The 13,049-nt window shown below is 47.1% G+C and overlaps 1 protein-coding gene across 5 annotated transcripts in view; it reads right to left on the bottom strand.

Moving 5' to 3' along the window:
* MYO1D (myosin ID) overlaps positions 1 to 13,049 on the bottom strand; it is a 72,290-nt gene that overhangs the window by 23,775 nt on the left and 35,466 nt on the right. For all 5 annotated transcript variants that reach the window (XM_090125230.1, XM_031601009.2, XM_031601010.2 and 2 more), the window contains 3 exons: positions 5,419 to 5,642; positions 4,159 to 4,303; positions 3,540 to 3,644 (listed from right to left, as the gene is read on the bottom strand). In XM_090125230.1, coding sequence (XP_089981356.1) covers positions 3,540 to 3,644; positions 4,159 to 4,303; positions 5,419 to 5,642 — 474 coding nt within the window. The remainder of the gene's footprint in view (positions 1 to 3,539; positions 3,645 to 4,158; positions 4,304 to 5,418; positions 5,643 to 13,049) is intronic.

Genomic DNA, 13,049 nt, shown 5'->3' with positions numbered 1-13,049 from the left:
ACCAACAGGGTTTTCATAGTGGAAACACATCTCTCTCTCTAGCATTACAATTAATTCATCAAGGAAATATTACACAAAAGGAGAATGAACTCTTCAGGAGGCTGAGTGCTAAACAGTCACCAGGTGAAGTCTTTGCAAAAGCAAAAGAGAAAGCAGGGCAGGAAGTAGAAAGTATTTTTCACCAGGGTGAAAGCAGAGTTACTGGTCTCTGAGCTGTCACACTCACACCATGGTTTGGGGTGCAGCCTACAGGACAGCAGGCTGCATGGCCTGCAGATCAAGACAGGGCTTCCTTAGGTGGTGATCCACCTCATACAGACATCAGATCACAGAACCACAGAGGTTGGAAAAGACCACTAAGATGGTCGTGTCCAACCCCAGCTCATCCCACCACCTCCGCTCTTGGAATCACAGGACATTAAGGTTGGAAAACACCTCTGAGATCCCCAAGTCCAACCCCAAGCCACCCCACCATGCCCACATCCCTCAGTGCCACATCTCCACAGACCCTGAACACCCCAGGGATGGTGACACAGCCAGCACCTGGCCATAAAGTGAAGCTTCAGCTGGTTTATGCACCTGTGACACACCAGTGTGAGCAGTTCATGCTGTGTCTTCAGTGCCACGTGGGGAAGCATGCACAGAAGAGATCCTGACAAATGCCAGCACAATTGCAAATGCCACTATTCTTTGGTTTTGTAGGAGTGGAGACAGCCCTTATGTTCTCGGATGCTGATCCTACCCTTCCAGCATTGTGTTCCCTGCACCTTCTGTGCTTCTTTTATTTATATCTCCGCTGATCCAAATGGGAATCAGACTTAATTTAGCTTCCTTAGCTTCCTTCAGCTGACAGAGAGAAATGAAGGTCCAGCCTACAGCAGAAAACCTTCAAACAGGTTTTCCAGGTGTGTGCCCCAGGGTGAGAGCAACGGGCTTTGGAGATGGAGCCCTCGAGGGAGAACAGTGCCACAGTGACAAGGAAGAGAAACAGGAAGAAAAGACATGTCTAAAAAAAGGAGAAATTGTTGTTTCCTAGGTGATAAAACAGAATCTGGCAGCATGCATGAAATATGCATTTGGTTTCCCAAGGCAAAAAAGCTGAAAAATAAAGAGCACCACCACACTCAGCAAAAGATGTATTTTTCTGTAGGAAAATGACCTGCTCCCACCTGTACCTACTGCCAGAAAGCAAACACACTTCCACCACACAACATCAAAGCTTCTTCACAAGCACACTATAAAAAGAGCTACAAAGCTTTGGCCCAAACAGATTCATCACTGTTATTCATATCAAGCTGTCAGAATTAAGACCCAAGCAGTTATCGATACTTCAAGAGCTGCTGCGAGTTGCTTTTACCTTCCTGACTTCTCCAGAACAACGTCAACCATCAGCTAAAAAAAACTGCCTCGAAGAAGTCACTGCTTAGCAAATATCCTACAGTTCACAGCAGATATGTTCTTTACATAAACATTTTTAAATACATGAACTCTAGCTTTAACTGGCGCCTATTCAAGCTGCTCTGTACTTATCCTCTTAATGTCATTCCTTTTCGAAGAAAGAAGAGTATGAGACTGCAATTACCTGAGAATTCTGAGGATCAGACACCTAACGCTGGGGGTGAAAGTCAAGACTGTTTGTTACTCCAACCACAACCACAGGCTACAATTTCCCCCCTTGCTTAGTTGGCAAATCCGAGGTTCACATTTAATTTAGGTTCCCTAAGTGCATTGTTTGGAAAGATCTTGACAGCAGATCTTGAAATGTCAAATCTTTGTCTTGTTGGCTTTCAAAGTTCAGGGCTGTTTGTTCCTCTCTCTAGTTGACTTTAGGCCTTGGACATTTTTTCTTCACCCAAGAGGGAAGGGAGACAAATGGTTCGTTCGAAACGTTATTACATCCAAGCACCAAAGGGCTCATTGCTTTTGGGTTTACACATGGAGATATTCTGAAATGGACTTACGTGTATCATCAAAGATCCTACAGAGTTGTCCTAAGCACCAACATGAAATTACTTGTTCCATTTGTCTGGGAACCATAGAATCATTAAGGTTGGAAAAGGCCTCCAAGATCACCAAGTCCAACCCCCACCATCCCACCATCCCCACCAACCACGTCCCTCAGAAGGAAGAGGTGCTCCTACTAGTTTCTTCAAGGCCAACGCTTCCCTACAGCGCCGCACTGTCACTGAACACTTCTATTTTCTCTAAGGCAGATCCCTGGGAACGAAACCACAGTGTCACACATGAGGGCACTGCCAGGAGCGGGCGCCCAGAGCTGTGCTGCAATCACTGAAAAGAAGGAGGTAAGGATCTGCGTGTCAGAAACCTGCTTTCACCTGTCCCCATGCAGGAGGCTGTCCTTTAAAGCTGACTCAGAAGTGAGAAAAACGTAAGTACTTAAAAGCTTAAGCGTTGCATAACAGCGAGCAGCATTACACTCCCACAGTGGGTTTGCATGTATTATGTACATGCTGAGCAATTCCCCTCACCATCACTTCACCCCTATTAAAAACGACCATTTTTTTCCTATTAAAAATAACTATCACACTGTTAAGAACTGAATATTGTATTTTTACAGTTATTCCAGTTTTAAGTGGAAACGGCGATCATTTGATCTGGTTTATTAAACCCATTGCAATGGGAATTGCTTTGTTTTCAGCCCAAACAAAAATCTAAGGTGAAATTCTTCAGTATCTCCATCAGATTCTACACAAAGTGCTTCCAAGATTGTACAGATGAGGTCTGAGACTCTCCCAGTCCTGGCAGTACAACCCAGTACTCACTCAAACCACTCATTTAATTAGCAACTTTCAAGAAGAGAGTGTTGAAAGCAATGGGTTCCTCCTCTGAAACAGCAGAAAGCAGTAAGAGATTTCTGTTATTATGTACAGAAATCACTTTCTCTTGTACAAATATCATTGCCACAAGAAAGACGTTTCATTACAAAGTGGGGTTTCTCACTGCAAAATGACTGCTATTGCCATTGAATGTATTTGAGAATCATCAACACACGTCTGGCAAGGGGAGACCAGCCCTCTGTGCACAAAAAGAGCACGCAGATACGTGGCTCCTTGGGAACACTGCACCATCGCTGGCCATCGAAATGTTTTTGTCTGATGGGTTCATAACATTCAGAATATTCTCCCCTGGTGGACGCTCTCAAACAGCACCGTCAGAAACCACCACAGCAGATCCTAGCAGAACTCTGTAGATCACAGCAGCACTACACACACACACAAATACCCAAGTATGCTTTTTTCTGATTGGTTTTTACAGCTTTCCTGCCAAAGAAGCAGAATTCTGCTCTGAGATCCAAGCCAGCTACACAGAATCAAGTGACTTGATTCATTCCTCAAAGCTCCCTTTGGTGCAATGGGTTCTGAGCTACGGATCCACCAAAAATCAGTCAATTAACAACTCAGTCAATTAACACGGGACGACGTAGGAGGGCCATCTGTAGAGGCATCTCCAGTATTACCATCCCCCCATTGCCATCACAGAGCGCCACCCCAGCCCCAAAGCATCCCCACCCAACTCACCTTGCGGACGTGACATGAGAAGAGAACATTCATGTATTTGTCTTTCCGTTTCAGCTCGGTGGCAACAGGGAGGAAGGCGCCCGTGCTCTGGGGGTGATCTGGTCTCTGGAAGAGCAAAGACAGGCAGGTCATTCTTCATGCTCATAAGGACAGTAATTGCACGACGAAGGGCAGAATGCAGCTGCACACCTCATCGGAAGGCTTCCTCCCATCCCTCTGGAGAGCAGCAGAGTTTTACATGCTTTCAGAGGGAGCCTTAACAAAACAAAACGCTTGGAGGAAGGACAGAATAGAAAGTATTGCAAGTTGCCTCGAGATAATGTCTTTGTTCCTTTCCATTTAGTGCTGTTTTTAGCATGCCATTGCAGCCAGGATTTCAGCTTTACACCAACCTCCCTCCCAGGTCTGGCCATCTGATGAGCCAGCTGATGGCGTTGCTCGCCATCCTTTAATGCTGTTTGGGATGCTCACTCAAACCAGGCTCAGTATATTCTGGAAGATTAACTTGTAGTGCTCCCCCTTCCAAGAAACCAATGGCCATGTTCCCAAATTTCCATCCTTTTAGTGTCCTGAGCCCCAGACCCCTCTGACCTCCACTGGTTGCTCCATGTGCACTCACCAGTGCGATGTAATCCCCCTCCCACGCTCTCTGCAGCCCCAGATCTGCTCGGTGACCCTTCAGCACCTCCATGGCAGCAACCTTGGCCCGCAGCTGAGGTAGGTCCTTTGGTGGGATGCTCCGGATGAGTTCCCCTGCTCTCCACCTGCCATATAAAGCTCAAGTCAGGCTCACATCTCTACCAAGTGCCCTGAAGTTTCCAGCTTACATGACATATCACCTTTAACTCCTATCAAATTTGGCTGGTACGCTTCCCCACATCCCTCTGGTGCCCAGAAGTAAACTGATAGCACATCTGTTGGCAATAAGGTTTTTGCAAGCCCATTTTTTGGCTCATTTAAAACACCATTCCCTTTCTACAGCAAAATTTGGTCCTACAACTGAAATCTAACCAACTGTAACATGGAAGAGGACAGACCAGACCATTCATTACTTTACCGCCTTCAGCAAGAACATTGGCTCTGTAAGACCAGTGCTGGAAAAAGTCTTTACTGACTAAAATTTGTGATTATGATAATTGAGCTAATTCAGAAAGCAGGACACTACCCAAGAGGTCATGGATAGCATTCAAGAGACAGCTGGGAAGAAAAACAAGGCCAACCTGCTCTAGTGCTGGTGGTATTCTGCTTCGAGCAGATGGCTCTACAGATCCCTAGAGGCCTGCTCCAGCCCATATTTCCTTTGTTCATAACTTTCAGAAGATATCATTGTTCAAACTGGAATCAAAGCTCTTTACACCCCTCTTGTCTATAATAACAAGACTTGCCAAAGAAAAAAGTCACTGGCTTTTGGGCATTAAGGGAGTTGTAATGAACGTATAGAACAACTCTTCCACACACTGCATGCAGTGGATAGTGGTATGTTGCTTAATTTATTTCAAAGTAGTATTGACTTACTATAAAAGTCTCAAGGGACTCAAAAAGATTCATTTTTCTCTCTCCCTCTGCCTACCACCAGCTGCTCTTTTCTTTCAAAATTGATTAGGAAGTCTTAATTGGGGCTAAGTAAGGAAGTGTGATGTCCATCGTGACTAAATCTCTGAAATAGGACAATTATTTGCCTGGTCAGGGGTACAGGAACCCCTGGGGTTGGACTTGGTGATCTCGGTGGTCTTTTCCAACCATAACTGTTCTGTGACTCTAATATCTTCATATCTGCTGCCCAGTTAATGTTCTCCAGTCATTTCCCCGAATTTTCTGGAGCAGGCAGGAACTGTCCAGTCCTTGCTCAGACCAAAGAGAGCCATTTTTTAATTTCTACCTATGGTAGATCGCCTGGAGCGCCTCTTCGAATCGGTGCAGCACTTTGGGCGGGGCGGGCCATTGCACATGCCTGCCATAATCCTTCATGGATCGGACGCTGCGGAAGCGCTGGGCGACCTCGTGGATGTAGGACTTCACCTTGTAGCGGCGGTAGTGCCTGAGGATCGTGAGGGCAGCCCTCGTCCTCTTGTAGCGGAGCCGAGCCAAGGTGCCCCTCCAGACCTAAGAGCCACAGACAGGACAGAGGGCAGCTTCAGACAGAAAAGAAGGAAACAGCTGCCTCTTTATTCTCCTGAATCCTTACATACAGCAGTCACGAGTTGTAAAGAATGAGATCTTGGCATGCCAGTAGGATTCAATTAGAAAAACACGGGTGGGTTGAGCTGCTCCTGGCACTGTGTGACGTGGTATGATGGACAATGACACGTCACGACATTTGGTGACACATAACAACACGTCACGACACACGATGGCATGCGATATCCACTCACAGTGACACGTCACGACATGACGACACACATCCACAACTCACAACGGGCAATGACACGTCACGACATGATAACACACATCCACAACTCACAACGGGCAATGACACGTCACAACATGCTGACACACATCCACAACTCACAACGGGCAATGACACGTCACGACATGATAACACACATCCACAACTCACAACGGGCAATGACATGTCACAACATGCTGACACACATCCACAACTCACAACGGGCAATGACACGTCACAACATGACGACACACATCCACAACTCACAACGGGCAATGACACGTCACAACATGCTGACACACATCCACAACTCACAACGGGCAATGACACGTCACGACATGATAACACACATCCACAACTCACAACGGGCAATGACATGTCACAACATGCTGACACACATCCACAACTCACAACGGGCAATGACACGTCACAACATGACGACACACATCCACAACTCACAACGGGCAATGACACGTCACAACATGCTGACACACATCCACAACTCACAACGGGCAATGACACGTCACGACATGATAACACACATCCACAACTCACAACGGGCAATGACACGTCACAACATGCTGACACACATCCACAACTCACAACGGGCAATGACACGTCACAACATGACGACACACATCCACAACTCACAACGGGCAATGACACATCACGACATGACGACACATCCACAACTCACAACGGGCAATGACACGTCACGACATGACGACAACATGTGAAGTTGACTCAGGACGACGGACAACAACACATCAGGACATTGGACAGTGACCCGTGACAACGGATGACAGCACTTCGTGACACACGATGACGTGCAATGTTGACTTATGACAACAGACAACTCGCGACGGCTCCCTGAGCTGGGGAACAGCTGTACTTTCCCTCCAATACCATCCATCAGCATGAAGATTGCATTTGTGCTTCCTCGCAGAATTAAACTGAGGGACAATGAGCCTCTCACACAGAACGAGTGCATCGCCACTCGCTGCAGGCCCTGCTGGGAGTTGACGTCTCTCGTGAGAAACATCCCAGAGCTCCATTGAAGCACATCAAGCCTTCTATTTACAGAAGAATTAATTAATTACCCAGGGCGATCTCCTACACAGTGTACTCTTGATGAAGCTGATGTCAAAGGTTCTCTTGACAGCCTTACTGATGACCCGGGTGTGAGGCTGAGAACAGCCATACGTAGAAGAGGCAGAGCAGATGTGAAGAAGCTCTTCTCTATACTCTAAACATTCAAAGAGGAAGGAGCAAAGAGCTCCTCCTTCCACCCTCTGTCAGAGTAGCCCCTCTTCGTACTCCTGCAGCTTTCTGCCCCTCCAAAACAGACCCAGAGCCACGTAGCACTGCCCAAGCATCCCATGGTAACACCAAGCCAATCCACCCTTCGCTTGCATGTCAGCATGCTAAACTGCACGTGTGCAACTTTACCCCAAGATAGAAAGCAGTCCTTGATGCAGCACGAGATCACCACACACACCATCCATTCAGCAGAACATGGTGGAGGCCAAACTGGGAAAAAGCAAGAGCAAGAAGTGCAGAAATCACTGTAACAACAGCAATACAGCAGCAGAGTGTTGTGCAGCCAAACAAAACTGGCAGTGAGACAAAGGGAGATCAGCAAGGAACAGTGGATCGGAACTGCAAATCTAAACATCATATGCATTCAGAGCCACAGGAAAATGATATCTAACATTTCCTTAATTGCACTTGGAAGCACTGGGCAGACTGGGGGAAGGCAGCATCGCCTGCATAGAACAAACTGGCACAAAACATACCTGCAAACAGCACGTCAGCAGCAAACCAGATGACGAGATAAAATAAAACCTACTACCAACTTCCCACTTGTTAATTTCAAAAGAACAGAAATGAGGAACGAGGGGTCCAGAGGCGAAGCAGCCTTCTGGCTTCATAACCATCACAAGAAAACAATCACACATTTTGAATCGTTTTGGATACAGAACAAGGTCTTAATTCCACTCCCCTGTGCTGGAGCAGACGCGTTCCTGAGGAAAGCCTCTCTGGCAGTGGTTATTTTTCAGACGGGTGGAACAAAGGCACAGTAACAGATTGCCCCGATGTTGTATCAGCTGCAGCGCTGCAGAAATTGGCTTCGCAGCAAGAAGTGTCACAACGCCACCAACCAGCCTTCCAAACCCAATTATCCAGCCCAGGCATGTCCCGTGGCTGCACACAGTCAGCTCTTAATGAAAAACACGTCCTGCAATCAAGCTGTCAGCACTGGGTAACCTCACTGCTGGTGAGGGCCTTCCTAATAGCCACAGTGGCAGCTCGTTCCAAAAGTAACGAGAAACCCAACTCACAAGCACTGTATTTGTTTGCTAAGTTTACAGTACATTTTTGCAGAGACAAGTTTATAATTGTCCCAGGCTGACACTGATTGCTTTATCTTCTGACTCTGCATCCAGCTTCAGCCAAACCTGACAAAGGAAGAGAGGACCCGAAGAGGCAAGGTCTAACAGGAGGCATCGATGGCAGGGGCTCAAATCAGTGACATTGCTGGAAGGAGTTCAAGACCATCTGCTTTGTCTCACCTCCAAATCTCAAACCAAGCTCCTAGCCAAGCACAGCCCCACGATGCTGCGTCCTAAGCCAACAGGTAGAAGGACCTGGCAGTGTTTCAGGGGGATGAGGATGCTGAGGTGCACACAGGGCACCAGGGAAGCAGTGCAGGATTTGAGGAGGGTGGAAGGTCGTGGTCACGGGAGTAAAGCTGTGGCTGTCATCATTGTGGAATGTCAGCAACATGGGACAAACCCATGGGAGGCTCATGAAAACCCTGTGGGATGCTGAGTTTTCAAGTGACAAACTGAAAAGCAGACTCAAAAGCAATCAACTTTGTTGTCAATTACTGCGGCACCTAATGACCAAGGCCAGGTTGGACGGCGCCCTGGGCAAGCTGGTTTAGTGGGGCACAACCAGCCTGTGGCAGATGGGCTGGAGCTCAATGAGGTCCCTTTCAACCCAGCTATTCTAGGATTCTGTGACCAAGTGAGAGCAAAAGACTCGATGCAGGACACTGTGAAAGGGATGTCCTTTACAGGAAGGGCTGCCCAAGGAGACAGGGCAGAGCTTGGGTATAGGAATGGAATAATGATCAGCACGTGTTGGCACCAAAATGGAAGGAAATGGAGCACCTGAGCTTCACCTCCCAACCTTCACCCATCCACTTCTCAGCATCCCTTCAATCACCTCTGCCTTCTCCACGCTTCGGTCAGGCGATGACAGGCTAACAGGGAAATTAAGAAATTAAGACTGAGGATGGATGGAGAGAAAGCTGATGGATGGAGAGAAGGCTTTGGAAACCAGGACTTGCACAAAAAGTGGGTATCTGGTGGTTGGCAACCCTGCCCATGGCACTGGGGTTGGAACTGGATGACTTCAAGGTCCCCTCCAACCTAAGCCACCCCGTGATCCTATGAAGAAGAAATGGGACACTCACCCACACCAAAAGTCAGACCTTATCTTAAGGGAAGCGCTGAAATCTTTTCCTGAAGGATGTTTAACTCACGTGGCTTTGAGGAAAAATTAATAAGCTGAAATTCAAATGATTACATACGATTTAAAGCAGATTATAAACTCGTTGAGCTCCTAGCAAAGATTCCTAAGATTAAATAAAGCTACTGGAACTGAAGAACATCAACTTAGCTCATCTGAATTAAACACCATGTTGTACTTTGGAGCAGCACTGCAACTAACTCAGCCTTGGCCAAGCATTTCATGCTTGCTGTAGCACAGCACACCTCCTCCCACTGCTTTGTGATCAATATTTCATGCTGCCCTCCAGGCATCCAAACTGAAAAAGATAAAACCCAGCTAGGAACTCAGGGAGCCATGAACCCTTCTGCACGGCTTTAAAGGACCTCAAACAGGAAAGGTTATGAAATATTTAAGTCAACCCGCGCGCAGTTCTGAGGCACTGCAAACCAGCAGCGAGCTTTAATTATTGCCATTCCTGATTGCCTTTGGAAGGGTCAGCTCCTGGCAGAGCGGGGGCAGTGGGTGAGGTGATGGAGGCACGATGGAATGGCCAGCATTCACACCCAGCGCCCACCCTGCCTTGGGTCTGCATTTCACAGCACAACCAAGTTCAGATCCCACCAGAGGAATGTAATGTTTTTAAAATCAGAGCCTCCTGGTTCCCACAGATCCCACTGCAGCACACACAAGCAGCGAGTGGGAAGAGCTGCTTCATTTACTAAATGCTATTTTCTCTTTTCACATGAGTCAGCTGAACAACGCTCATTCCATTGCTTTGCTTAATAGAAACAACGTCCCACCAGGTGGAGCAGAGAGGGGTCACCCTCGGATTAATTAGATTGCACTGAGAAGGCTGTGCCCAACAATAAATATAAAAAATAGCAAAGGGACAGTGTTATAAGCAAGGGGCACATGTGGGACGTGCGCAGAGATGGGATGATGGATGGGGAGAAGAGATGGCTGGATTTTTCCTGCCACTCACTGCTGCTCTGCCTGAAAGCTTCCCGAAACTGGCAAATTCTGCTTACCTTTGTTCAGAGGAGAGGAATGCCATTAAAGCATGCGGGGGAGGACAGCGTTAATTGTGGTGAAAGAGAAAAACAGTCCCAGAAACACACTGATAAACGCAGCTCCATCACCAGACGTTTGGTTTTGCCCCAAAGCCCCATAACCCCCATAACCCATGGGAAAAGCTCATCACTATCAGCCATTTACACTGCAGCATCCTATGAGGGAAGGAGATACGCACAGAAATTGGGCATCTTTACCTCACTTTGGGTGACCCTGATCCTCTCTTCTCCTCCTTTACCCAACAATGAATGGATATTTATATCTACTTTGGTTAAAGAAACGTTTTCACAGCATGTCTGGGGGAGGAAAGACAATAAGCAAGCATTCAGGTGCCCCACTGCACCTGCAGGGTGGGAGCCCTGCCCTCTGCCACGTCCCTGACCTCCTTCCTGCCAGCACAGATGCTCACCTGAAGTACGCTGTGCTGTAAAGAAGGGGAGGGGGGAACTCTGAATTACAAATCAGTCACAGCTCCCTCTTGCTGCTCCCCATCAGGCAGAGCTCTGCCACGGTGATGGCAAGGATGTTCATGGCAGATCCTCAATGGGTCCTCAGTGGGTTCCCAACAGGACCCCAGCAGGTGCTCAATGGGTTCACAGCAGGACCCCAGCACATCCCAACGGGTCCCCAGCGGGTTCCCACCAGGACCCCAGCAGGTCCCCCAGTGGGTCCTTAATGGTTCCCAACAGGACCCCAGCGGGTCCCCATGGCAGCCACGTTCTCCTCCTGCTGCTGGAGTCTTGCACACAATGAACCCACGTCCCAGTAGGTGCTGGGTGACGAGAGCAATCCTCTCTTCCTCTGCGCTGAGCAGTGAAGATTTAGGGAAGTGATTACCATATGCAGCTGCACCGGTCTGATAAAATTGCACTGAAATAGTGCACTAAATTATATTGACAAGATGCATCGCTTTGCATGCTGCACGTGCTGAGCTGTTTTCTTGAACAAAGCGCTCCTCTACAAAGCTAATGAATATACGGGAACGTTTCCAAGAGCAGAAAAACAACCACAGAAGCAAATTCTTATCATTATCAAACAAAGGAAGCGGCATTATTTTAAGGATTAAGGGTTACTCACATGATGAAGCTGCTAAGATAATCACAGAATCTTTTTCTGAAAGCCTTGGGAGCAATAAATTGTGTAATATATATAATTAGAAATGAAGATGTACATTTAAAATAAGCGAGAAATGGAATTGCTATCAGCAGATTCTTCTTTCATTTAAAATTTCTCAAAGAAAAATGTTACTGGACCCAACCTGAGACAGACTGCACCTTACACTGCCCCCCTGGCCCAGCTCAGCCTTGCATGCTTACAGGCAAAATTAGTTGGGAAAAGGAGCAAGAATTACATTTTTGTGTGCATTTTTAACAATTGAAAGCAAGTTGAAAACAAAAAAAAAAAATAGATACAGGCAATATTGCCAACGTTTTCAGAGCCTCTTTAGATCCTCAGACTGAGATTTTATTTTTATTGTGCTGACTGCTCTTTCTGCAGCACTGCTGGTCTGTGACTGCCCCATCTACTGGCAGCAGAGCACAGCTGGTAACAAGGACTGGATTCAGAGCACAGAATGAAATCCAACAGTAAAACAAGAGAAATACCAAAAACGGCAGGAAGGAGTCATCTTCCATCTTACACAGTTCCATAGCTATCAACTTCAGCCCAACACCCAGCCCAACCCACACAAATGCAGACGCAACCTGGACTTCCAATTGTCTCCTTCCATGCTGGTCATTCTGACTTCCAGAAGGGAAATCGGGTCCAGCACGTCGTTAACACAACAAAACATTGGGCACAGAGCACAGTTTTTGAACCAGCTCTTGTATTTTGTCTCCTCTGGTGAATGTTCACTGCAGGGAGTTGGACTAGATGACCTTTTGGGGCCGTTTCCAACTCCAACAATTCTGTCATACTATATTGCTCCTGAGGTTGCAAGCCAGCTTCTGTTGTACAGTTGCCCCTAAACCCAAATGATTCAGGACTTTGCCAAGTCCCATTGCTTAGAAGAGTATTTTCATAAGAAAACCTGAAAATGCCTTTGCACCCAAGTTGCAGAATGTAAAATTATTTACCTGGAGGGTAAAATCAGAAAGAGCTTGAGGTCAAATCTCGTATTCAGAAGGGGAAGAACAAGCAGGTGTCCTCTACACAGCACTTTGGGGTCACACCTTGTAATTCTAAGGGCTTTCTATCAGCAGCTCTGCAGATGACCTCCACTCTGTCAGCCTTCCACCCAACTGCTGGGCAGCACTTCCAGAGCCCCACAGCAACATTTTCCTTCTTCGTGTGATGTAATCCTTGTGTCTCGTGATGTTTGCTCCTGACAACCCCAATACTGCTGTTGCAGTGAGTTCCCATGGAAAGAAGTTGCCACCAACACACAAATCACTCCTTCCTTTCCCCTCATTTTCTATCCCTTGGCTGCCTGTTTTATTTACCTTAGAGGACTCAGCAACAGGTACTATGTTCTAAGACTCACCTCAAACGTTTTGTGCTCAGTCAACAGCAACATGGTGAAGAAGCAAGAAAAA

Source organism: Phasianus colchicus, chromosome 26 (genome assembly GCF_987193195.1).
Source record: "Phasianus colchicus chromosome 26, bPhaCol1.hap1.1, whole genome shotgun sequence".
In the NCBI taxonomy this organism is placed as follows: Eukaryota; Metazoa; Chordata; class Aves; order Galliformes; family Phasianidae; genus Phasianus; species Phasianus colchicus.
This window is presented reverse-complemented; position numbering and strand designations above follow the sequence as displayed.